Raw genomic sequence first — 26,693 nt, 5'->3', positions numbered from 1 at the left:
GCAGGAGAAAGCATGTTGGATGCATTTCCCTACCTTATTCATTTTCCTGCATTCAGGACCTTTGTGTTTATTGAGGCTGCTCAACCAGATACAGGTATCCCACGGTGACAGCTGAGGGACCACTATGCTCTACTCTTTCCCTTGTCCACAGTGAACCATGTGGACTAAACCACCCCTCACCCACTGATCCATCTTATTTCTACTTCCTTCTCAGGAATTCACAGCTTTCTCCTCCTAACAAGCAGAAGGCCTATGTGGCAACTTCAAGGCCTACTCAAAGCTGCCACAGAGGAATAACCACACGAAAGTGCATGGCTTGGGCTGGGAATATAGCTCATTTGGTAGAGTGCTTGCCTCACATGTACAAAGCCTTGGGTTCAATCTCCAGCACCAAAAAAAAAAAACAAAAAAAAACCATGCTCGGCTTTTGGAATAACTCCACAGATCACCCAACTCACCCATCTCACCTTCACACCTCTGCCCTATGGCCCAAGGTAAGGCTCCATACCGGCCAACATGAAGACACATGACACAATAGACAGGGTCAAATGTTCCCCTTTATTTTTGTTCACTCAGTTACCACAGATAGACACATTGGCTCAGGCAGATCAACTGCCAGCTAGGGAATGGTTTATGCCTCCCAGAAACAAGGAGGGGCAGTGGGCACCAGGAAAATGCAAAAACAGATCACTGGCTGGCCACACACCTGAGGATCCCCATAACTGGGCCCTCCTTGACCCACCTCCAAGCCAGACCATCCAGCAGAGAGGGTTCTATGTCCAACCCCCACTTCTCATCCTGGTTCCCACCACAGGAAAGTGCATAGTTGCCTAGAAATACAGCCTCCCAGAGACTGAATAAGCTGGGCCAGACGTAGGTAATAGGGTTTCCAAGGACAATGCCAGGCACAGCCATACAGGTCTGAGCCAGTTCAGAGGAAAGGCAGGTAGGACAGGAAATTGATTGAAGGTGGCATCCAACAGGCCATGGATGCCAGGCTAGCAACTGGAGCACAGTCTTCCTGGAACTACCAGAGGGATTAAGGGAAAGGGAATCAGAGGACTGGGATCAAGGGGAAGGAAGGGTCTCTTCAGATACCAGGGGCTGTGACAACTGCTCTCCAGAAGGAAAATGATAAGAGAACCAATTATATTTTGTGACCCAAGCCTAAGGGACCATTAGAAAAGAACTTTATGAAGTAGTGGTAGGTCAATGCTCAGAGTGGCCTGCAAAGTGAGGTGTTAAGTTTCAAGGAGGAGCCAGCCTAGAGTGGTCAAGTAGGGTCTGGTTTTCCAATTCATCTAGCCCAGGTGGGCTTCCACTGGAAGAAGAGAGGGTAGGAAATAGGGAGCTGCTCCTTGGGTGAGAACCCAATTCCATCCAGGTCTCATACAGAGTTGAGGCCTCTGCCAGCAATGTTCATCACTGCTTCAAACAAAACAGCCCCTGTTTGGGCCTCTTAGAAGGGGAAAGAGGTGTTAACAGGGTGAAGAATTGCCAAGAACCAAATCCTTTAGACAGAAGGAAGGAAGTTATCTTGATTTGGATGTGGGGTGGGGGATACCTAAACCAAAAAGTAAAGCCAAAGCATCTCTTCTTCCCTCCCTGACTAACCAGAAATACCATTTAGGTTCATTGTGCTTACAACAAGGATTGGACCTGTGCACTTTTCCCTGGGCTCCAAGTTCAAGTGCCCCGCACTTTTCTGTGGCCAAGAGCAAGTGAGACTACGAGTGGCATGCTCCTCTCTCATTGGATACTGTCTGCCTTCTTCTGATCTCTCTTCCAGTTCTGGCCCTCTGAGCCCTGTACTTCCTGCCAGACCCAAACAGAACAGCTATTGCTCCAAGGAATCCAGTGGAATCCTATGGTCACTCAGAGATACCTAGAAGCTCCAGTGGAATGAGAATAGCCAGACCTCCCCAGGGACTAATAATTATTTACATATCTTCTGCTCCAGCACAACTGAAGATGACAAATGCCCACAGAACCCAACTCCTCAGGGAAGGCAGTAAGGCCAGGGTAGAGGAGTCAAGCCCAAGGATTTGAGGGTTGAGGAGGAAGCAGAAGAAAACAGACAGATGGATTCAGAGGCAAGGAGACCAATCCTGTATTTCCATTCCCTGGAATTCAGGTTCCCAGGTGGGCTTTGAATCTCCAGCTGCATACCCCTTCAACATCAGGGCTGAGGCTCAGCTCCCCTCTCAGCGTACTTGAACTGGAAATCAGATCAGATTTGGGAATGTGGGCTTAGTCTTAGAAGCAGATATAACTGGGACACAGCCTTGGGGAAGACAGAAAAGCCACACAGGAAAGAGAAAGAGACCCTGGATGATGGAAGTGAGCACTGGGAATCTGATGGCAGGGAGGAGACAAGGAGAGGAGAAGACTGAGGGAGGAGATCAGATGGATTACAAGAAGCAAGGGAAGCACCCCTGCTTGTCCCCACCTTCCACCTACCACCATATGTGCTAAATACTGTTGCTTCCCAATAGGGACAAAAGTGGAAAGTTTCAGCTCATAACCCTGCAGAGGGCGCCAGGCTCCCTGCTTTGCCTCCCCCTGCCCCATAAGGAGTCCCTGGGTCAGGGTCAGAGGGGGCAGCCTGGTGAGGGTGGGGGGGCTGGTTTAGTTCTAAACATACAGCTAGCACCACAACAAGAGACCTTCACTGCAACTATTTCACAAGGGGACATAGACACAGCTACCACTGCACGGGACAGCTCCACGTGCAACCCACAGCTCTTAAAGATCTAAGAGCAGGAACCAAAAAGTGGGGGCAGGGAATAGACATATATATATATATATATATATATATATAACTCTGATTCTTTGTACAAAGTTGGGGAGGAGGAGAAAAGGGAAGGGGAAACCCTGCTTGGTTACCACAACAGATGCTGTAGCTTGAGCCCCCTGTCCCACTGGCCCCCAGCCCTGCCTCCTGTAGGCTTGGCTGGCTCACATCTCATTGGAATATGTGTAATTAGGGGTGGCGGAATACTGAGTCTGCGGCTGATTCATGGCACCCTGGGCTGCCCCCATGGCTGCATTCTGGGCTGCCTGCTGCACATGTGGGTTCTTCCATGCCCCTGTGGTCCATTCCTCCTGAGCTTTGCTGAAACTTCCCCCACTTCCCCGATAGAATTTATGAACCTGTAGAAGAAGGATAAGGAAGAGTTAATCCAAAGAAAGAGGCAGCCTATCCAGGAAACAGATGGGATCCACATGTAAAAACCAGTCCTCCCTCCTGACCCATGCACTGTGCACCAGTAGGAAAGTCTAGCAGGTAATTCCAGAGTGAGTTAACTTGGAACACCTCTGGCTCCTCTTGTAATTTGGAGGAAGGATTGTTTCAGATCATAGTCCCTTCCCAACCTACCCTCTCACCTTTGAGGTGGCCACATACCATGCTGAGGGCGATGAAGGAAAAGACAGCCACGACTGTGAACATGATGGTGGGAATGAGCATCACCACTGCTGAGCCAATGTTTGTCCCGAAGTAGGAGATGGTGGCAATCCAGCCACTGTAAGAAAAGGCCAGCTGTGGGGCTATGCAGGCAGAAGGAGGCATACCCAGATACATCCCACTGGGGCAGGGAGCCATTCCATTGCCACAGGGAGGAACCACATCATTGGATGCAGAAGAACTATCTTACTGATATCCAAGGGCCTGTATCAGTGGCTCAGAAGACCCCTTCCTTAGGGATCAGATACAAGGCTTCCTTCCCTAAGGTTTTCCCACAACGCTTGACACTTCCCAGCTGCCCAGAAACCACTGCCCAATTCTCCTTCCCTTAATTCACTGGTGGTGGCTACTACACTGTCCTGAATCCTTTCACTCTTCCAGTAACTAGTCACCCACAGTGTCCTCACAGTCTAGGCAGTTTAGCACACAGAGGTAAGCAAAGGACACACCCAAGGTGTCATTCCTACCAGCCCCAAGCAAGTCCCCTGCCTCTTACCAGACGCCCCAGCCTGGGATGCCCACAGCCTGGATGATGCTGATGACCAGTTGGGCCGTGAAGGTGAAGAAGAATGCCATGAAGCTGAAAGAGCTGTCGGTCCTGCATCAGAGAAGATGGCCTAAGCAAACAGCCAGGGTTTCCCTGCCTTCAAGGACCCCAAGCCTTTCTAAGTTGAAGTGAATGCATAATGGAGGCCTTAATTTGGCCTTAATTGAGAGACCAGAATGGGATACCCTTTATCCATAAATCTTTGAATGTTTCCATGGGTTTGACCTGTGTATGCAACATTTACACAGGGAGGGGATCTCTTCATGAATAGACCAACCACTGGCACATGGAAGGATGGCCCCATTGGCATAGAAATAGATGGCTTCATTGGGGCAGAAGCAAGCAGCCCCACTCTCAAGGGTAGCCACATTGGCACTAAAACATACTGGTACATGGATGGATGGTCCCATAGGCCCAGAGTCAGAAAATTCCGCTGGCACTGAATGGACACCTTATTGGCACGAAGATAACTAGCTGGCACATAGACAGATGGACTAATAATTGACAAAAAAAAAAAAAAAAACAAAATTAAGGTCCCATTAGAATAGTCTACTGACATCAAGACAAACAGCCTTGTTGGTATGTTCCATTGGCACAAGGTTGAAATCCTATTTGGCACTAAATGGGCACTCACAGGCATCAAGACAGTCAATGCCACTGACACATGGATGGGTGCTCCCTTTGGTACAGAGTCAGATGACTTCATTTGCATATGAATAGTACCAATGGTTGATAGATAGATAGCTGTTTCCACTGGCATTGTTAAATGGTCTTCTTATCACCAATCAAGGATGGGCAGCTCCACCAAGAAAGGTGATGGGAGAAGATAGAAATAGATCTGGTCTCTGTGTCCTCCACTCCCAAAGACAGAGTGGAAGGGAAAGAACTAACAGGAAGTTTCTCCCATCCCTCTCACCCCAGCCTGGAGCTTCCAGGAAGCTCAAGCCCCACAATAATCTGAGGCAATGGTGAACAAGGGAAAGTGATATTGGGGGAGGTAGGGGTGATGGCAGAGAGAGAAGATGTAGAAAAGAAAAAAAGGGAGTGGACAAATAGGGCTAGGAGCTAGGGTCAGTGCCAACCACTTACTTGAAGGCCTTGTAAATGGGCCGAAACCAGCAGACGTAGGAGCAGGGTGTGAAGAGGATGAGCCAGAGAAAGGCGAGGCCAAAGTTGGTGGATCCCCCGCCTCCGATCAGCCACGCAAGACAGCCCACCAGGTTCACGGCCAGTGTGATGCTGTTCACTGCAGACCCAGGAGCACATGCACACACAGAGATAGACACCAACATGCACACATGCATCCAAGTCCATTCAGAGATACGTGAGCACCCAAACATGGATAACACATACCCAGAACTCAACACAGACCCATAAACACATGCCAGTAGCACAAACAGAGAGATGTAGACACACACGGATATACACATACAAAAACAAACCACATTTATAGATTCACACCCACACAGAAGACCCACAACCCATATCAATGAATACATACACACAGACACATAAGACACACAAACACATACAGAGGAGTACAGACTATAAGAAAAAAGTTGGAAGCTTTGACCAAACCCCTCCCCATACCCACTCCTGGGAATCTGAGAAATCCAGAGAACAAAGAGTCTCCAGAACAGGAACCCAGAGTTTCTGCCCATCAAGCCCCTTTTAAGGGCCCCCAAGCCTCAGGGTGGTAGAAACGTTCTTGTAAGAAAGGTCTTTGGACTAGGGATATAGCTCAGTGGTAGAGCATGTGCCTAAAATGCACCAGGCCCTACATATGAATCCCAGCACCACAAAACAGAAAGGCTTCAGTCCCTGATCCTCCCAGACCTGCAGCAGTCACTAAGCCCAAGGCATCTTATACCTTCACTTGCAAGGTAGGGGCATGAAAAGGCAAAAGCAAAAGGCTTTGTGGAAACATCTCTCCAAATCACTGTGACATCTCCCCTGCACTTAAATGGGATATGCAGTGATATTGGGATCTCAGTCTTTAATCAATTTCATAGACAGCTATTAAGCTTCCTCCTCCAAGAAGCCTTCCTTACTCATCTCTCACCCCTCTGACCTCCTTCAGACCTGAGATGCTCATAGTCCCCCAAATACAAACCATCAGTCAGACTAGACACTCCCCAAGATAGATCGAGGCTTTCCCTCCTCTGTCCCCACATCATCTAGCTGAGCCTAGGAATCACAGTATTACAGGGTCACAGCAAACAGGTGCCTCAAAGACTCCTTGCTTAAAAAAAAAAAAAAAAATCAATGCTGGTACTCTCACACACCTCAGTTTTCTGACATCAGAGTGCTCCCTTCCTTGAACACTGAACTGAATCTACAAGATCTGCTGAATAAACAAAGCAAGGGCCGCTCAATCTTGGCCTCAAACAGCCAGGCATCTGTGGTTCTGAATAGAATCCTTCCACATCTCAGGCTTATATATATTTCCTCAGAACCCAAGCACCTAGCAGGCACCTAATAAGGACTTAGGAGATATTTATAGTCCTTAAATCCAGCTTCTGGATGAGATCTCCCCAGGAGTGGAGTTCCAGGAAGCCAGGGTCACACAGTGCTTCCCAAATCTGATCTGGCCTGATAACTCTGTCATTTGTATGCAGGTATGACTATCTCAGAGCCCCTCATAACAAGTATGGACACTTTTTCCAATGTATTCCAGCTGTCCTACTACCATCCTTGTTCATGCTACACAATTTCCTGGAGCCTTAATATTCTTACTGATTTTATTTGCTTTTTACATAGAAAAGGTACTAACCGGGCTGGAGTTGGGGCTCAGTTGTAAAGCATTTTCCTAGCACGTGTGAGGCACTGGGTTTGATACTCAGCATCACATAAATAAATAAAATATAGGTATTGTGTCCATCTACAACTAAAACAATATATATAAAAAAGAAAAGACACTAACCATTTATCATATTGGTTGACATCTCTCTTTCCAGTCACACCCCTCTCTAGCTTATTTGCTCTAGTGCTCTGCTACAATTATTCTACTCCCTCTTTGGAATGGACATCTTTTCTCTACCCATGAGTTTTACTATCTTCACTCCTCTCTTCATCCAGCATAAAGTTCATAATTCATTACACTCCCCTGCCCTGTCTTCTGGTCACACTCATTCTGGATGACTATTTGCACCTGAGCTGAAAGTCCCTGGTGGGTGTGTGTGTGTTGGGGGGAATGCCACAGAAAAGCCTAGGAGGACTAAAATTCATAGCAGGTAACCTCAAATGGACCTTTTACATGACCCAGAAATCTTAGGGGCCAGGTTTCTTTAGCAGGTATCCTGACCCTCTGCCACAAACTTGCTCTCATTCTGGACTCATCTATCCGAAAGTTCCCGCCCCCATGCCTACATCATATCTGATGGAAAGGAATGGAAAGCCAAGAGCAGTAACTCCTCATTTTTTTCTCAACATCTACAGATCTACCCACAGCTGCCCCATCCCTTCCTTCTCTCATGTTACAGGGAGGGAACTCCCTTGAGCAGATCCCTTCTCTACCCAAAGGACAAGCCAGGCCTCTAAACTTGGCTTATCTGCCTAACCATCTATTCTTTGTTTTCTTTTAAATTTTTGTTTGTTTGTTTATTAGTTTTTTAATGAGTTCTCACTAAGTTGCTCAGGGGGATCTTGGACCTGCAGGCTCAAACAATCCTTCCTGAATAGATGAGACAATAGGTATGCACCCAACTCTGACCCTTTACTCTTTCTACCATCCCATGAAGGCTCTGCTGTAAAGACAGCATTCTTTCCCACCTTCTTGGCAAAATCAATCATCTACCTATTTGTGCAGGCCTGATTCAAGGGAAAGTCAAATATGACAGATCACAAGTGTGGTGTCTGGGGCTCCCTGAGGATGATACCTTGCACAGGACCAGCAGCCTGCCCTCTCCTCATGTGCCAAAGCAGTGCCTTCAAACCAACCTGGGCATAGCCAAGTCCCATTCCCCTTTGATGACACCTTTCTCTTCAACTTGCCATAGATCATCAGAAGTGGGGGACTTAAGACTCTCAGCCTCAAAACCTTGCAACATTAGAACTCTATACTCCTAGAAATATAAACCACACAGCTACATGGAACCATAGCAATTACTAAACCAATTCTCTTTCTACATATGGGGAATCTGCTGCTTGGGAAGTGAAGCCATGAAACAAACTGGATCCATGTCTCCCAACTCACAGTTGAATGCTTTTCTCTTTGAGCAATCTCCTTGAGAAAGCAAGAAAAATGAGGCTTTGAGGGAAGAATTCTCTTCCAAATCCAGAATCCTCAGGTTACCAGAGTTCCCTGTAAAGCTACTCAAGTGGAAAGGGGAAGGGAAGCAAAACAAGAGGAATTACACTGCAAAAAGAGAACTCTAACCCAAGGCTCTATAAATGAAAGATGGGGGGAGGGAAAGAAGGAAAGAAAGGCCTCAATGGAGGAAACTGAGGTCTAGCTCAGGAATCAGTCTATGAAAGGAGCCTTCTGGAAGCCAGGGGAAAGACTTCCTGGTCCACTCAGTTGCCACACATGGGACTGAAGGACAGCCAGGCCTGTGGGCTCCCTACCCCAATGCCCAGCCCCCCCCCCAGTTTTCCTTCCTCCCCACCCACCCTGGCCCACTCCATCCCCACAGTACTCACACATCCAGAGGTAATAGAGGCGCTTAGTCATGCTGAGATGCTGAGGAGGGATGTCTGCCTCGAAGTCTTGGTAGAAACATGGCTTCAGAGGGATGAACTTGGGCAATGGTGGGAAGTTGTTCACTTTCTCTGTGGGTGAGGCACACCATATGGCATCATCTATAATGTTTCCCTTCCCTACAGTCCAATATGCCACTCCTCTCCCTGGCCAAGTTACCTGCTCAGCCCCTGGGGCCACTGGCTGCTTTGCTAATCCCACCCAGGTGTCCCTACTTCCCAGGTCTGCCAAGATGATCCCAATGTAACCAAAGGTCCTGAGATGATGTCCCTCAGAAGAATAAAAAATAAAGACTATTCACTGGGGAAGCCAGTTCCAAGCAGAGAAAACAGGATAGGTGAGAGTGAAGAGATGTGAGTCCCAGCCTCCACCCCAACACTCATTCATTTAAATCACTGCCCCTCTCCAGAATCCAGTTTGTCCAGTGGTGTTACATAGTCCCTAAAGTTTCCTCCAGCTGGCACTCTGTACCTTGGAGCCTTCAAAAATCTGACACTCAGAAACCAGAAAGAAGAGGTCTCAGAGTATTAGAAAAGAACAGTGACAGAGGGGAAGGGGGCTGGGCCAGCCAGGCTGCTAATCAGTCAATGGGTCAACTAGACAGGGAAATTAAGATGCTCAATCCCCAGGATCAGAGAGATCTGACAGAGGACTAGACAGCTGACTAGCCCTTAGATAGGTTCTCAGATAGGCTTTAGTGGGGAGAGTAGGAAACACCTGGGACAAGAAGACAGAAAGAGCCTGACCTCCAAAGACTAGAGGAAATAACGTGACAAGGAACATCTTTTGTTCACTCAATCTACCGACACAGCCCATCCCTCTACTTACCTGCCATGTTGGTACCAGTTGGCCCAGAGGCCTGCCCACAACTCTTTGTCCTGAACTGAAAGGAAAAAGCCAGAAAAGGGTGAGATTCAGGGACCCACCCAACCTAGTACCTTTCTAAGCCCCAGCTGGGCTGCAGTCTCCTAGAGACAGACCTGGCTCATTCCCACAGTGGAAAAAAACCCAGTGGAGTCAGCTCCCCACTTCACAGAGCCACCATTCACCAGCCACATCCTTCCAGCTACTCCTACCCTTTGCCTCAAGGTACAAAGTTTCTTTTGATTCCTTTCAGGGAGGGGACCTCATGCAAGGAAAGCCAAGTGACAGTGAAGACTCAAGGGACCAAAGACCTCAGAAAGAGGAAACTGTTCCTTGATCCTAAACACAGGCTGCAGGCTGAGATGTCCTCCCTCCTCCCTGTAGCCTTCAGTCATTTGTTCACTTATTGATACTTAGCTGCCAGGCACCAAGCAGAGTGTGAGCAGAACAGATGTGGTCCCTGCCCTCCACATGAAATAGTCAATAACCCTGCCACTAATTATGCAGGGAAGAAGGGCTGCTCTGAAAACATCATAGCATCTATCAAGGTGATCTAACCTGATCTTGAGAATTAGGGAAATAAAATATAAACAGTAATCAAACACCTGGAGAATGAAGAGGAGTTACCCAGAGCAGGGCAGTCTTTGAGGAAGGCAGAGGGGAAGCATCCCACAGACACTCATGTGTGAAGGAGCTTCATATTTGTAAGGGAATGAAAGTTGCTGTGGTCAAAGCAAAGAGTAAAAATGTGGAGGGAGCCGCAGATGAGGCTGGAGGCAAGTGTGAAGGGATTTTAAGGCGCCTGGGGAAGTAGGAGAACAGTGTGAGAAGAGGCCTAGGGTCCAGGGCAGACAAGAAAACTGAATTATGGACATACGTGGTTTGCAGCATTGGGAGACACCCAGCAGGGCTTCTTGCTGACATGTGGTTGGGACTTTAGCAGGAGGCCTGGCTAGGATACACATTAAGTAATCATTGTTGAGTTAAGGCCAAGGAAGCTAGTAAGCCCTAGATAACTGCTGGAATAGTAACTTTGGTGGACACATCTGTAACGAAAAGCAGAAATGTTACAAGTCCTAAGGCAATGTAACATTTCTATGTTTGACTGAGATTTATCTAAAGTTTTAAAACTAGCAAATCTAATCTATGATGTTAGAAATGAGGGCAGTATTATCATCAAGAGGCAGTGACAGGGTGCAAGCATATGAGCTGCCTATAATGGTTGTGCCTGACCCACATGCTAGTTACAGAGGTGTAGATCTTGGGAAAATTCACTAAGCATGCAGTTACAATTTGTATACTTTCCTGTGTTATAAACATAGGTCAAGCATTCCTGATCGAAAATGCTTGTCACCTGAAGTGTTTGATTCCAATTTTTCAATTTTATCACATTTTTTAGTTTTTCTGTTGAGCATCTCTAACCTAAAAATTAAAAATGCTCCAAAATCTGAAACTTTCAGAGCATGACAGGATTTCAAAGGGTTTTGTATTTTTGTATTAGAAATGTTCAATCTGTACTTCAATTTAAAAAATTAGCATTCCAGTCAAAATCCTCTGAATTTAATCTAGGCAATTAAAATCTTCTGTGGCCCTTTTATGGTATGGAATCAAATACAGAGACAAAAATCCAACAACATGTGGGGCTGGGGTTGTGGCTCAGCAGTAGAGCGATCGCCTCGCATGTGCGAGGCTCTGGGTTCAATCCTCAGTACCACATAAAAATAAATAAATAAAATAAAGGTAATGTGTCCAACTACAACTAAAAAATAAATATTTAAAAAAAAATCCAACAATATCTACCACAAAAAGAAACAAGGCACAGAGCCAGGGTTGTGGCTCAGTGGTAGAGTACTTGCCTAGCATGCATGAGACACTGGGTTCAATCCCCAGCACCACATAAAAAAATAAATTAATAATAATAATAATAAAATAAAGGTATTGTGTCCATCTACAACCATACACACACACACACTCTCTCTCTCTCACACACACACACACACACACATATACACAAGGCATGATAGAGATGTGCATGAAGTGATACCCATCCACAGTTGCATAATTGTAACATGTAACATGTAAATTAAGAACTGGAAACAAGCTATCTGACCATCAATAAAGGGTTTATGAAATAAATGGTACTGTCATACAGTGGACAGTTCCACAGCTATTTCTAAAAATGCTCTACAACTGTTACTCCCCTCCCCTCCTCAATACTGGGGATTGAACCTGGGGCGTTATCCCTTTTTATATTTTATTTTGAGACAGGGTCTCCCTAAATTGCCCAGATTGGCCTCAAACTTGCAATCCCTGCCTCAGCCTCCAGAGTAATTCAGATTATAGGCATGTACCACCATAACCTGGCCCGTTTAAAAAGAAAATGTTAAGAACTTCCAGGTTTAAGGATGAAAAAATCTCCACAATCATCAGTAGTTCAAAAACAGCATGATACAGAACAGAAGAAAAACATAAGGAAAAAAAACATGAAGGGAGAGAACAAAAATATCTTTCCTCTTGACCCCCAAATCTTATTTATCCACAAATAAGAAACAACAAATACACTATTCAACAGTGACAGTATTTGTAACAGCAAATTGTTGAAAGCAACCTAAATGTGACTATTACATTGATGTAAAAAAGAATGAAGAGGGCTGGGGATGTGGCTCAAGCAGTAGCGTGCTTGCCTGGCATGCATGAGGCCCAGATTCGATCCTCAGCACCACATACAAACAAAGATGTTGTGTCTGCCGAAAACTAAAAAATAAACATTAAAAAATTCTCTCTCTCTCTCTCTCTCTCTCTCTCTCTCTCTCTCACACACACACACACACACACACACACTCACTCTCTCTTTAAAAAAAAAAAAAAAGAATGAAGATAAGTTCTATGAATTACTAAGGAAAGATTTCCAGGATATATTAAATTTTTAAAAAAGCAAACTACAGCCAGATGTGGAGTTGCACACCTGTAATTCCAGCAGCTTGGGAGGCTGAGGCAAGAGGATCACAAGTTCAAAGCCAGCCTCAGCAACTTAGCAAGGCCCTTAGCAACTTAGTGAGACTTTGTCTCTAAATAAAAAAATAAAAAGGGCTGGGGATGTGGCTCAGTGGTTAGGTGCCCCTGGGTTCAATTCCTGGTACAAAAAAAAAAGCAAAGTACAAAAAGTATAAATAGAATGCTACTCGTTATGTGCAAAAGAAGGGGAAGTAAGAACATGCACATGAATTTGCTTAGTTTGGGGAAAAAATACAGGAAGAACAAACCAGAAAGTAATAGTCACTTACACGATGGAAGGGCTAGGACCTTGAGAGAGACTTTTTTTTTTTTTTTTTTTTTTTTTAGAATTTTTTTAATGTTTATTTTTTAGTTCTCGGTGGACACAACATTTTTGTTTGTATGTGGTGCTGAGGATCGAACCCGGGCCGCACGCATGCCAGGCGAGCGCGCTACCGCTTGAGCCACATCCCCAGCCCTTTTTTTTTTTTAAATGGTACTACTGGTACTAGAGATTGAACCCAGGGTCTCATACTTGTTTGGCAAGTGCTCTATCACTGAGCTAACAACCCCAGCTCCTAGAGAGACTTCTTTGGGTAAAGTTTTTTTATATACTTTTGTACATACAAAGACTTGCATATTCAAAAACAAGCCAGAAAGAAAAGCAAACTCTAAAACTGAAACAAATATAAACAAATGAAGCTATGTGTATATTAAATTGGTAACATTCATAGAAAAAGTAATTTGCCTAGTATCTTTGGATCATAGTACTCTGTGTTCTCTTAAAAAGATATACCTCAAGGACAAAAATAACTGGAAAGAAATCTTGAATTTTAACAGAGCATGGTGGTGCATGTCTATAATCCCTTTTTGGGAGGCAGAAGCAGAAAGATCACAAGTTCAAGGCTGGCCTTAGCAATTTAGCAAGACTCTGTCTCAAAATAAAAAATGAAAAGGTCTGGAGATATAGCTCAGTGGCATGTGCCCTTGGATTCAATTCCCAGTACCTCAGAAAAAAAAGAAAGAGGAAAAAGAAATCTTGAATTTTAGTAGGCTTACTGTTACTGTTGGTCCTGTTGTGATTTTGAAGCTTTGTCATATGCACTCTAACAGAGAGTCAATAAGTTAAGGTGTTGATGTAGGGAACACAGGCTCTTCCTGTTAGAGTATGAAAGAGCTCTGTAATAGCTGGATTTTAACTCATCATTTAAAAAATATGTATGGCTGGCTCCAAACTAGGACAGGAAATGTCCTACAAGGCCAGAATGGAACACACTGTGGTACCAAAAATAATAAGAAAACACTCAACAACTAATGAGGCATGTCAAAGGGACACAGGAACCACCCTGAAGGGGCTATGACCTACCAAATTTGGGACTATTAGAATATCAAAAAATAAAATGAGCTAGAAGCTGTGGCACATGCCTGTATTCTCAGCAATTATGCTGAGAATATTTTGGAGGCTAAGGCAAGAGGATCACAAGTTCCAGGCCAGCCTGAAAATTTAGGAAGTCTGTCTCAAAATAAGAAAATGAAGCTGGTGTGGTGGTACACAACTATAATCCCAGTGGCTCGGGAGGTTGAGACAGGTTCAAAGACAGCCTCAGCAAAAAGTAAGGTGCTACACAACTCAGTGAGACCCTGTCTCCAAAGAAAATACAAAAAATAGGACCAGGGATGTCACTCAGTGGTCGAGTGCCCCTAAGCTCAATCCCAAGTACCCCTGTCCCCTCCCCCCAAAAAAAGAGAGAGAGATGGAAGAAGAAGCAAAAGGTCTTTGCAGAACACAGCCATAAATGAAGGAGTGACAGAATGAGAAAAATCTCGCAGTTTCACAATCATTAATGCAACAGCTAATTCAGGCAAACAACATCAGTAGCCTCTAAAACCACTAGTTGAAAGACAGCTGAAGAGGAGAGTCATGAGGTCTTAGAGGATTAGCCCTAACATGACTTAATTACATAGGTGCTACCATTTAGATATGATTTGTCCCCCAAAAGCTCCTGTGTTAATGCAGAAATGTACAGAGGTGAAATGACTGGACTGTGGGAGCTGTAACCTAATCAGTCCACCCTAGTTTGAATGAACTAGATGGTAACTGTAAATAGGTGGGGCATAGCTGGAGAAGGTGGGTCACTGGGAGAGATTCATCTAGAAGGGTTCATCTTCCCTGCTGCCCCTTCCCCTTCCTCTCTGCTTCCAGGCCACCATGAATAGAGCACCTTTTCTCCACCATGATAATCTACCTCACCTTGGGCCCAGAGCAATGGACTCAATCTACCATGTACTAAACCTCTGAAACGTGAGCCAAAATAAACTTTTCCCCCTCTAAGTTGTTCTGTGTGTATGTGGTGCTGGGGATTGAAACCAGGGTCTTGTGCATGCAAGGCAAACACTCTACCAACTGAGCTATATCCCCAGCTCTCTAAGTTGTTCTAATTGGGTATTTTGGTCACATCAACAAAAAGCTGACTGACTCAAAAGTAGAAAAGTCATTTTTACCCTGAAGGAAAGTTCACAGATGCCACCATAACCAAGTATAAATTTTTACCAATAATGTCAATGACAATGCTGGGCACGGTGGCTCATGCCTGTAATCCCAGTGGCTCGGGAGGCAGAGACAGGAGGATCATGAGTTCAAAGCCAGCCTCAGCAATGGCAAAGCACTAAGCAACTCAGTGAGACCCTGTCTCTAAATAAAATACAAAATAGGGCTGGAGATGTGGTTCAGTGCCCCCGAATTCAATCTCTGGTACCAAAAAGAAAAAAAAAAAGTGTCAGTGACAACAAAGTGACATTATTGCCTCCCAGTGTTATCCATGGAGAAGGGCATGTAATATTCCTGCCACAAAATGCTTGATCTGACACCAACCATGAGAAATAATCACACATATTCAAGTTGCGAAGCAGTCTAAAAACTGATCTACACTATTTAAAAATGCCAACATCCTAAAAGACAAGAAAAAAAAAAAGAAAAAGATGAGTGATTTCTCTAAATTATAGGGGAATAAAGACAAATAACTACAAAAAGCAAAGTGTATGTAGGACCTGGGTTTGTGGCTCAGTGGTAGGGCACTTGCCTAGCATGTGTAAGGCAGTGGGTTCTATTCTCAGCACCACATATAAATAAATGAACAAAATAAAGACCCATCAATGTCAAAAAAAAACAATACTTAAAAAAAAAAAAGCAATGTGTAAACCTTGATTGGGTTGTGATTCAAGGGGGAGACCTTTAACAAACATCACTGGGATAATGGAAGAAACACAAATATGGACTCTAAACTAGATAATATTATTCTATTGATATTACATTTCTTGGGTGTGATAATGGTATTAAGGTTATATAAAAAATGTTGTTAGAATGTTCTTAGAAAATATGTAATGCTGGGATTGTGGCTCAGTGGCAGAGCACTTGCCTCACACGTATGAGGCACTGGGTTCAATCCTCTGCACCACATTAAAAAAAATAAATAAATAAAATAAAGGATCTACAAAAACAAAAGGTATTTTGTCCATCTAGAACTTTTAAAATATTTTTTAAAACTACATACTTTAGTATTTAGAGTTACAGTGTTATCATATCTGAAAATTGTTTTAAACAGTACAGGAAAAAAAAATGATGAATGGCTAGATATTGACCGAATCAAAGCAAAGGTAGCAAACACAATTGGTGAATCTGGGTGAAGGTACATGGATACCCCTTATTCCTTTGACTTCACACAGTTCGTTTGTTTTGCAGTACTGGGATTAAACCCAGAAGTGCTTTACCACTGAGCTACATCCTCTGCTCTTTTACTTTTCATTTTGAGACAGGGGCTTGCTAAATTGCCCAGGCTGGCCTGAACTTGCCATCTTCAGCCTCTAAGTTGCTGGGATTACAATCAAGCAACACCTACCTGGCTTGGATGCTGGATCTTAAAAATCACAGGTATTAAAGAATATTTTTGGGACACCTAGAAAAGTTTGAACATACACACATTTCTTGGTAAATACTACAGTTCAATGCTAAACTTCTTGGGTACTGTGGTTATGTAGCAAAATGTCTTTGTTCTTAGGAGATAATGAAGTATTTAGAACTGTGTGGTCCACAACTTACTTTCAAATAGTTCTACAAAACCAAAAATTCATATGTACATATAAAGTTGTTGCCAAATGTTAACAACTGATGAATCTAGGTGAAGGGTATACTGAAGCTCACTGCACTAGTCTTTAAACTTTTCTGTAGCTTTGACATTTTTCTAATAAGAATTGGCCAGGGAAAGAGGGTCAGGAAAGCAGGCGGGAATGCCAGAAGAGCAATGGCATAGCACATTCAAGGAACTGAAGAAGACAGAATTGTTGTTAGAATGTTCTTAGAAAATATGTAATGCTGGGATTGTGGCTCAGTGGCAGAGTGCTTGCCAATAAAGCTTGAAGTGGAGGGAGGGATGGAAAGGGAATACAGGGTTGAAAAGTGAATCATCCAGGCCATGAGCAGGTTTTGCATTTACCCTAAGAGGCTGGGAGCCACTGAAGGATTCTCTTCTTAAAAAACAAACAAACCAAAAAAAAAAAAAAAAAAAAAAAAATCAAACATATATGTAAAAAATACAATTACATATATGGCCTCAAAGTGGGTTTTTGTTTGTTTCATTTTGTTTTGCTGTGATACTGGAGATCGAACCCATTGCCTCACACATGCTAAGCAAGTGTTTTATCACGGAGTTCTAATTCCTTCAACCCTGATTGTTTTTTGTTGTTGTTATTGTTTTTCTTTTTCTTTTTCTTTTTTTTTTGGAATTAAACTCAAGGGCACTCAACCACTGAGCCACATCCCCAGCCCTATTTTGTATTTTATTTAGAGACAGGGTCTCACTGAGTTGCTTAGAGCCTCATCATTGCTGAAGCTGGCTCTGAATTGGCAATCCTCCTGCCTCTGCCTCCCAAAACACTGGGATTACAGATGTGCCCCACACCCAGCTTGTTTTTCATTATTTATTATATATATATATATATATATATATATATATATATATATATATATATATACATACATGCCAGAAATGAGATTATTCTACATATGTTCTTTTACTACCTGTTATTTTCCATTCAGTTATAGCCTATGGAAATTTTTCATGTCAATGAATACAGATCTGTGAGGCTGGGGTTGTGGCTCAGCAATAGAGTGCTTGCCTAGCACATGCGCGGTGCTAGGTTCGATATTCAGCACCACATTAATTAATTAATTAATTAATTAAAGGTATTTAAGAATTTTTTTTTAATTTCTTTTAAATGAATACAGATCTATCTCAATCTCTGTGACTGGTCAACTGGGTCAACAATGTCCATGGCCATAGAGCAGTCACAGGCTGATTTGGTAATTAGAAGGTCATGGAAGGGAAGTAGTGGAGTAGAAGTTAGACAGCCAAGAAATTAGGAATCTATGAAGGAGAAAAAGAAGGAACAAATCTAGTAGACTAATCTTTCAAAAGCTTGGCTGACATTTTTTTCTGTTTGTGTTTGTTTTGTTCTTCAGAGGTACTGGGAATTGAACCCCAGGGCACTTTACCACTGAGCTACATCCCCAGCCCTTCCTTATTATGAGACAGGGTCTCACTAAGTTACCTAGTCCAACCTTGAACTCGAAATCTTCCTGCCTCAGCCTCCCTAGTTACTGGAATTATAGGTGTGCACCACTTTACCTGATTTGGCTGAAATTTTTTTAAAAAAGTATATCAGTGACAGCACTAAAAGACAAGACACCAAAAGATTAATAGTAGTTGTCCCTTAATAATGAGATGTTATTTAAAAAATGAGATGTTATTTTCTTTCTTTTTCTTTTTTCCTAAATATTCTACAATGGTCATATATCCCTTTTGTGGCAGCAGCTGAACACAGGGATGGAAAGATCTTCTCCAGGACAGGACAGGAGATGAGCATATTTATAAGCAGGGAAGCAGGTACTGAAGAAAACACTGTAGAGGCTGAAGATACCATAAAGAGGAGAAAAAAGTGATGGGCAGTGATATCTTGAGAGACATGCAGGGTCAACATTCATTGCACCAAGTGGAGGCATTGGATAGGACTCTTCTACTGGGATTCAAGAAAAGTGAGAAAACATAGGTGGTGGTTCTACCTCCCCCACACACCCAGACCATCCTCTATATGAGTAAAGGGCTTTGGGAGAGTAGTCCAGCTACTGGACTGGAGAGAAGATGGAACGCATGGAGAAGAGTTTCCACAGGTGATGGAGGGAAAACTGAGCCTCAAGACCCTGCTAGAAGCAGAACCAGACTGCCCTGGTCTGTGATGGTCTCCAGAATCATTCTACATTCTCAGTATAGAATCCAGAATTAGGAGTCTAGTTCTGAGATGGGGCACACAGGCAAAGTGGCAAAGTGGCTGAGAACATAGAGTCCTGAAGGGATGCCAAGGATGTTCTCATGACAGAGAAAATGGAGGTATCAGAGAACTGGAGATTTTCTTGAGGTCACCAAGTCAGTAAACAGATGTAAACTGTGGTAGAAAAGGAGTTTAAGATTGCAGAGGTGGCCAAAGGCCAATGATGCCCAGACTCATGTGTGGCTTGTAGAAAGGGTGGCTAAAGGAGGTATTCCTGCCTCCTCTGAGAGAGTGAATTGGATGAGGAGTAGGAGACTGTGGTATAGCACTAAAATTCTCCAGAAAAACAAAAAGAAACAGAGGGAGGGAAAATATTAACTAGAGTTGAGGAGCCTCAAAGGAAGCTGCTTCCTAATCCTGGTTCCAACCTGGACCCAGGCTGTCTTTCAGAAGTGAGTTCAGTTAGAGAAATCAGGGCAGCAACAGATACAGAGAAGTCAGCTATTCAGTGCTGCAAAGTATGTGTGATTCAGAACAGAAGCCAGAGCCTAAGAAAAAACTGCCTGGTTTGTATACAAAGGTTAGAACAGAGAGGACAATAGGAGACTGGAGTTACAAAAATGGAAGACTACAAGATTCTTTACCTTTATGTCAGGTCTAGCCTTTCACTTGGGGAGGGATATAACAAGGAGGTAAGAGGAATCTCTGGCTTTTACACTTAAAAGTTCATAGAACTGCAATTTTAGGAGAAGCAAAATTGTGTTCCTCAGTTAAAGGATCTCAGCTTGGTGCAGTAGCACACACCTATATATAATACCAGTTTAGTTTAGGCTTAGGCTTCCAGTTTACTAGCATGAACTTCTTATTCCTGGCACAGATATGGTTATTTTCTCTTTCCTCAGATCCTATCTGTTGAGATGGAAGTTTACCCCTCCTGCTCTACTTCTGGTCTCTATCATATTACCAGTCCCCTCTCTATTCCTGATATCCCAGAACTATGAATCATCCTCAGAAAACAGTACTTTCCTGGCCAAGTTATCACTGTCCCACTGATGATTCTTCATTAGCCTCCTACAGATCCTGTGTCTGGCACTCAAGGCATTTTGCCAATCAGCTGCCACCCTGTGCTTCTCTACCAAAGGCTGACCTGCTTCCTACACAACCAGCTTTGTGCAAATCATGTCTAGCCACTAGTCTGTTTCCAGTGCCCCTAAACCAGTAGCCCTCTCACCTCCTCTAAGTATTACCATCTTCTCACATCCCACCTCTTCTGGGAAGCCTTTCCAGACATCCCTGCTCTGCAACCCACTGCAAAAATTTTGTGCTCAATCATCAAACACTAAGTGGTTACTCATTCTCATCCAATCTCTTCCTCAATCCCTCACAGATAGAATTTCTAAGAAGGACCTGCACAGAGCACAGTCAATTCATATTTAGTTCTTGCCTAAGACTTGGACATCTTCCCAAAAGGTGGGATGGGAAAATTGATGCTCTCCCCCAAACAGGCTAGGGCCACAACTTCTGTCAGCCCTTTGTATCACACTTTCCCCAGGAAACCTTCAGACTCCAGGCTGGCAGCAGGACAGGAAATGCAGCCTGCAGAGGGAGGGGGGCCAGACAGGCAGAAGGAAGAGGAGGAAGAACTGGGAGGCTGCTCTAAACTAGAACAAAGTGCTTCCTCAAGGGAGCAGGATACTTAGTCCTATTATTTCAAAAAGGTAGGGGCAGATAGATGTCCAGAGAGGGAAGAAATCAACTTGTTCAGCCATGGCCAGCTAGGGAAAGAACTAAAGAAATAGCCAAAGAGCCCAAGGCCCCTAAACAGAGCTCCCCTCCCAGAATCCCACTAACTCATTCCTAAACCTAAGACCCTCTTTCTGTGACCTATTCAGCGGAGATGGTCCTCTCTCAGCAGTGGAGACTTTGCCCTCAGGCTCATCAATCTCACAGGGAACCTAAACTAGCAACTCTGTGTGTAACCCCAAACAAAAGCTCTCTGCCAATCATGTACCTACTGGAATCATCTCCCTCTTTCACAGTCCTGACCTATGGAGGCAGAATGAGTTGAGCATAGGTTGCAAAATTCTCCAGACTTCCTCACCCCATGGGCTGTCACATGGCTAGGATAATGGATAGGGAGGAGGGCTAGACTTCACTCCCACCTCTATGCTTTGCCCATACCATCTCCCCTAGGATGCTCTCTCCGTTTAAATCTCACCTCCTCCAGAAAGTCTCCTATTCACTGGCTCTTGCCTCCCTCCCCCCGCCCCACCCCGTGTCCATGGGAAAGTCTGCCAGGCCCTCCTTGATCTCTCTATGAGAAAGCGTAGACATAACCCGTTTAAATCTGTGATGGCCAATTTTCAGTCCCAACCTCTAGAATTTGGTTCCCACCATCCCAAATCAGTAGCTCCCCCAGGGAGGGTGAGCGGTTGGTTCACAAACACCTCTCCTCCTTCCTCATATCAACTCCTGCCAGCATTGGAAAGAGCTACCTCCATGGCCCCAACTCATTACCCAAATCTATTGTGGAGTCCAGGCCCGAGCCAATGCTCCCATCCCCCTCCTCCCAACCCTAAGGTAGCTCACACTCGCTGTTCAAAGGTCGGCAAGGGTGGATACAACTTAGATCACCTGCAGGTGCCTGTTGTGACGAAGGGCTCAAGGCAGGCCACAGGCACCTGCTTCTAGTCGCCCCAATCCCCAGCTGCATGCGCCATCCCCAGGAGGAGGAGGCCAGTTTCCAGGGAACGCCAGGTGGGGTTGAGGGGGATGGAGGGCCCAAGGCTCAGGCTCCAGAATCCAAGGGTCTGACGTCACCCAAATCTCTGGTTCCCTCTGCGGGAACAGAAGATGGGGCTGGTAGGAGCTAGAGGAGCCTGGGGTCGCCCAAAGCACTCTTCCCTAGCTCCAAACAGGAAGGTCACCTCGACTTTCCACCTCTCCAGAAGCTCGGCCTGCCCCCCGTATCCAAAGGTGAGGTGTAGGGGGTACAAAGCTGGAGTCGGTGACCCTCCTTCCATTCGGCTCCCAGTTTCCCCGCAAAGCCCTCCTCCCAGCCTTCAGGCCCAGAACTCACCCGCTGCAGCCGCTCAGCTGCAGAAAGGCCGCTGCGCTAAGCTGTGAAGCACCCGAGGGATGCGGCGCGGAGCCGGCCGCGAGCGGCGCGGAGGCTGGGGGCGGGAGCGCGCGCGCGCCAGGGGCTGGTTCCTCGCGCGCCCGCGCGGACAGCCTGCTGCAGCCGCTCTCGCGAGACTTCCGATCCACATTTAAGGCTTCTCCTCCTGCGCTCGCGAGAAGGAAGGCGCGGTCACCTCCGCACCTTCCAAGAGCTGTCCGAGGTGCTAGTTCCCGGGCCCTGGCCAGGTCAGGTGGTCTGCAGGCACCTAAGGGACAAGAGCAAGGCGAGTATACGCAAGAAAACGACCTTGAGATGGGAGCCTGGCATCAGCAGCCAGTGCCTCAGCTTTCAAATCAGTAAACTGGGAAGAATAACCTCCCATGCTGACCCCAGAGGCCTCGAAGACATGCCAGGAAGGAGGATTAAGAAAAAAAACTTTGAGAACAAGAGAGTATGGTGACTGATGAAGTTCCTCAGAGCCAAAGGCTCAGAGTGACATAAGAGACAGAGATGAGACAAAGACATGGATATATGGATAACGGAAAGACAGATGAGAGACAAGCCATGAATATAGGAAAAGAAACATAGGGAGACAAGACATGAGAGAAAAGAGACATGAAAAAATAAGATAGGAGGTGTGATGAAATGAGAAAGAAACCAGAAATAGAAACAGGTAACCTACACAAAGGAATAGGAAAAAAGGGAGAGGCTTAGAAAAAGAAATAGAAGCCTGACATGGTAGCACAGACCTGTAATCCCAGGGACTTGGGAGACTGACACAGGAGGACTGCAAAATCAAGGCCAGCCTCTGCAATTTAGCAAGACTCCATCTCAAAAATATAAAATAGAATCACTGGGCTCAGTTGGGCAAGCCTGTAATCCCAGCAGCTCAGGAGGCTGAGGCAGGTAAGTGAGGGCTAGGTGAGGAGGATGGTGAGTTCAAAGCCAGCTTCAGCAATTTTCAAGGCCCTGAGCAACTCAGCGAGACCCTGTCTCTAAATAATATATAAAAAGGACTAGGAATGAGGCTCAGTGGTTAAGTGCCCCGGGGTTCAATCCCTAGTACCTCAATAAATATACAGGGCTATGGGTGTAGCTCTGTGCTAAAGCACACATGGGTTAAGTCCCCAGTGGCCAGGTGGAGGGGCACACAGAAATATGCAGAAATGAACACTAAAAGAGAATAGAGACCAGGATAAATGCTTTAAAATTCTAAATTTGGAGGGTTGAGAGAGTCCACTTGGCGAAATGGGGCTGGGAATGGAAGACAGGCTTTTATTGTAAGTGATGTTTACATAGTAAATCTACTGTGGGATCTCCACAGCCAGGGCCATTCTCTGTCCTGCCAGCCAATTGCTCTCCCCCACACAGTACCCACCACCTCCCACCCCTCACCCACACCATCCTGGGCCTGGAAGGGGGCCTTAGTGGGTGGGAGACACTGCAGGGATTCTTTGCCTAGAATAAGAGCCCATTGTCTGGCTCCAGCCTGCCAGGAATGGGGCCTCACTCCCACAGCTGGGATGAGAAGGAGAGGGAGTGAAGAAAGGCAGTCAAGAACTAGTGCCAGAGAGGGAAGAAGGGAGGGAGGTTAGGGATGGGAGGGGCTAAACAGGAAGCAATATCCACCACTAGTCCAACTATAAAGGAAGAGTTCAGGTTTATAAGCAGGACAACTGAGTACTCTGTTGGTCCTGTCCCTGAGGGCACCCACATACATGGTCACTGCCCTTTATCCCTGAAATAATGCAATTTTGGGATGATTTACAGAGCTGTGGGGAGGAGCCAATGAGATGACAAATGGGAACCTGCAGAGATGATAACACATGGCTCCTACAGGAAAGATATGGGGAGTCCGTCTGGGCCTCAAGAAAGATATAAGGATTTACCCGGCCTTCATGAGAAGGCTTTGAGGCCCATATTCCACTCCAGAATCCACATGGAATTATAAGAGATAACTGATGGCTAATGTGGATTCTATAGGGAAAATGTTGAAGTTTTCATCTGATGACCACATACAGCTTTTCACAACTGGAAGAATTGGAAGGGTTCCTATTTGGCCATAAAACTAACAATGATGAGATAGGAAGAATAGCCAGGTCTGAAGTCAGAAGCATGCATGTCTTTGTCCCAGGGGATTGTACCCTCTATATTTATGTTAACGGAAGGGAACAATGCTGTTAGTAGTGACAGTTATTTAAACAAGCTTTTATTCAACAGGCATTTGCTGAACATCTACTATGAGAAGCAGTATAGTGCAGTGGTTATGAACATGGAGCAAGAAGGCAGACTGCCTGCAGCATAAATTGGAGCCAGGTGCTCATTCTCACTGAACCTTAGCTTTACACATATGTAAAATAAGGAGCCCTTTTTGTCTTTAGGATTCCTATGAGAAGAAAATGAATAAAGGCACTAGACATGTGTAACACATGGAATGGTGCCTGGGACATAATAGATGTTCAATGGATGCCAGGCACTGGATACATGTCTTTCTCCTGGTAGAAGGCAGGAGTGAGAGAGCCTGAACTCAAATTGGCTCAGATATAGAGACTATTACATCTGTTAGTCAAAGCATGTCAAAAGATTAAAGCCCAAATTAAGCCAGGCATAGTGATACATGCTTATAGTTCCAGCTACTCAGGGAGCTGAAGGAGAAGAATTACAAGTTCAAGTCCTGCCTTGGCAATTTAGCAAAACCCTGTTTCAAAGTAAAATGATAGAGCATGTGCCTACCATATGCAAGACCCTCTGTTCAATCTCCAGTTTCACCAAAAACAGAAGGGAAAAAAAAAAAAAAGGTTAAGTCTAAGATTAGTGCTTGGAGACAGGGAGAAAAGTTCCCCTCCTCCTGCCATGGGTTGTCAAGGAAAGTCATAATAAAAATGGTGACAATGTTTAATCCCATTGCAAGGTGGGGCAAGTAACTGGGAAAAATAATAAATCATCCACAGTAGTAATTCTAGCCTGTTCGTCTTTTCCTGCCCAACCATGGCTAAATGAGGCATGTCCATCCAAGGGTTTCTGGGAGAAGACCAGCATTTACTGAACCTTTGCTACATTGGAGTGAGAAGTTTAACCTCATGACTTTTGTATGAAGTAACTGCTATTATCTCCATTTGTAGATGAGACAAGTGATCAGATAGGTACAATGATCTTTCCAGGGAAATAAAGTGGATGTATCTAAGAAATGGAAGATCTGGTACCTTTAGGCTGGATTTCCCCAAGGCAAACACTATGATAAGGTTGTAAGTACAAATAGCTACAACCCAGCCATTTTATTTTTATTATTTATTTATTTTGTACTGCAGATTGAACCCAGGGCACTTAGCCACTGAGCCACATCCCTAGCCCTTTTTATTTCTCATTTTGAGACAGGGTATCACTAGGTTGCTTACAACCTCAAAAAATTGCTGAAGCTGGCTTTAAACCTGCGATCCTCCTATTTGAGCGATGATCCCAGGAAGCACTAGTAGGGGAATAGGAAGAGTGAAACAAAGAAAGGAAGAAACTGTGGCCTGGTCTTTCAGAAAAACTTTGGAACAATGCAGAAAACAGTGCAGGCATCCCGCTGAAGGAACAAGGAGACTGATGGGCTTTTGTTTGTTTTGTTTTTGTTTTTGTTTTTTGGTACTGAGGATTGAATATAGGGGCACTTCGCCACTAAGCTACTTTCCCAATCTTTTTTTATTTTATTGTATTCTTTAAAATTTGAGACAGGGTCTCACTAAGTTGCTGAAGCTGGCCTTGAACTTGTTATCTTCCTGATTCAGACTCCTGAGTTTCTGGGATTACAGGCGTGTGCCACCATGCCCATCTGAGGTTTCATTTATTAATTGATGGCTGCTCCTAGCACTTCTGAGCAAAGAATGCTCTCAATCAGCAAATTCCAGAGGCTTGCAGTAAAACCGTCAGGAATGGCTTAGAGTTTGGATAAGGCAGTATATGGTAGAATCTACTACAGCCAAGATCTAAACGCAAGTCTGTCTGGCTCCTGAGTCTCGTCATGCTGCTTCCAGCATGCTGTTAGTCCTGTGGAATTTTACATTATGGAATTTCTTTTCGTAACAGAGAGCCGCCTGCTCTCACCAAGCCCCTCTATGACACAGTCTTGTGAAATGCCAATTTCCTGATGCTTAATATGCATGCCTGATTGCATAGAACCCAGCATACGGTGGCACACATTTCAGCCGCAGAACCATGGCAATGTCAGATTATCTCATCCAGCTCCTTCACTACTCAGGTGGGCAACCCTGAGTCTTAGAGACCCACCCTAGATCTCCCTGAACATATGTGTCCTTTCCACACTGCTCCCCACTGCTTACTCCCTGTATTTGTCCTCTCTCCCCAACCAGACTGAAGCTCCCCAAGGCAACTCACAGAATTCAAGAAAGTATTTGCAAATCATATCTAATAACAGACTTGAATCTAGAATACATGAGTCATTTTTACAACTCAATTATAAAAGGTAAACTATCCACTTTATTTATTTATTTTTTGTTTATTTTTTTGGTACTGAGAATTGAACCATTACTGCTACCACTAAACTACATTCCCAGCCCTTTTGATTTTGAGATAGTGTCTCACTAAATTGCCAAGGCTGGCTTTGAACTTCTGATGCTCCTGTCTCAGCCTCACAAGTCACCTGGGATTAAAGGAAAATGCCACCACACCCACCTGGCAA

General features: G+C 44.7%; 1 protein-coding gene across 1 annotated transcript; it reads right to left on the bottom strand.

Annotated features, from left to right (window-relative positions):
* Positions 1–565: 565 nt before the first annotated feature.
* Positions 566–22,147, bottom strand: Scamp5 (secretory carrier membrane protein 5). Its single transcript, XM_076851106.2, has 7 exons — positions 21,971–22,147; positions 9,541–9,595; positions 8,655–8,783; positions 5,103–5,259; positions 3,963–4,064; positions 3,407–3,524; positions 566–3,153 (listed from the first exon to the last, which is right to left on the bottom strand). The coding sequence occupies exons 2-7, from the start codon at positions 9,545–9,547 to the stop codon at positions 2,959–2,961; spliced, it is 708 nt and encodes a 235-aa protein (XP_076707221.1). The 5' UTR covers positions 9,548–9,595; positions 21,971–22,147; the 3' UTR covers positions 566–2,958.
* Positions 22,148–26,693: the final 4,546 nt, after the last annotated feature.

The sequence above is a fragment of the Callospermophilus lateralis genome, chromosome 3, assembly GCF_048772815.1.
Source record: "Callospermophilus lateralis isolate mCalLat2 chromosome 3, mCalLat2.hap1, whole genome shotgun sequence".
Taxonomy (NCBI): Eukaryota; Metazoa; Chordata; class Mammalia; order Rodentia; family Sciuridae; genus Callospermophilus; species Callospermophilus lateralis.
This window is presented reverse-complemented; position numbering and strand designations above follow the sequence as displayed.

What these genes read in the sequence shown, in the direction of transcription:
- Scamp5 (XM_076851106.2), bottom strand. An exon ending in CCTCTATTACCTCTGGATGT is followed by an intron (nt 5,260 to 8,654) that starts GTGAGTACTGTG and finishes CTGGGTCTGCAG; the next exon opens with TGAACAGCATCACACTGGCC. An exon ending in CCTTCATCGCCCTCAGCATG is followed by an intron (nt 3,154 to 3,406) that starts GTATGTGGCCAC and finishes CTTCTTCTACAG; the next exon opens with GTTCATAAATTCTATCGGGG.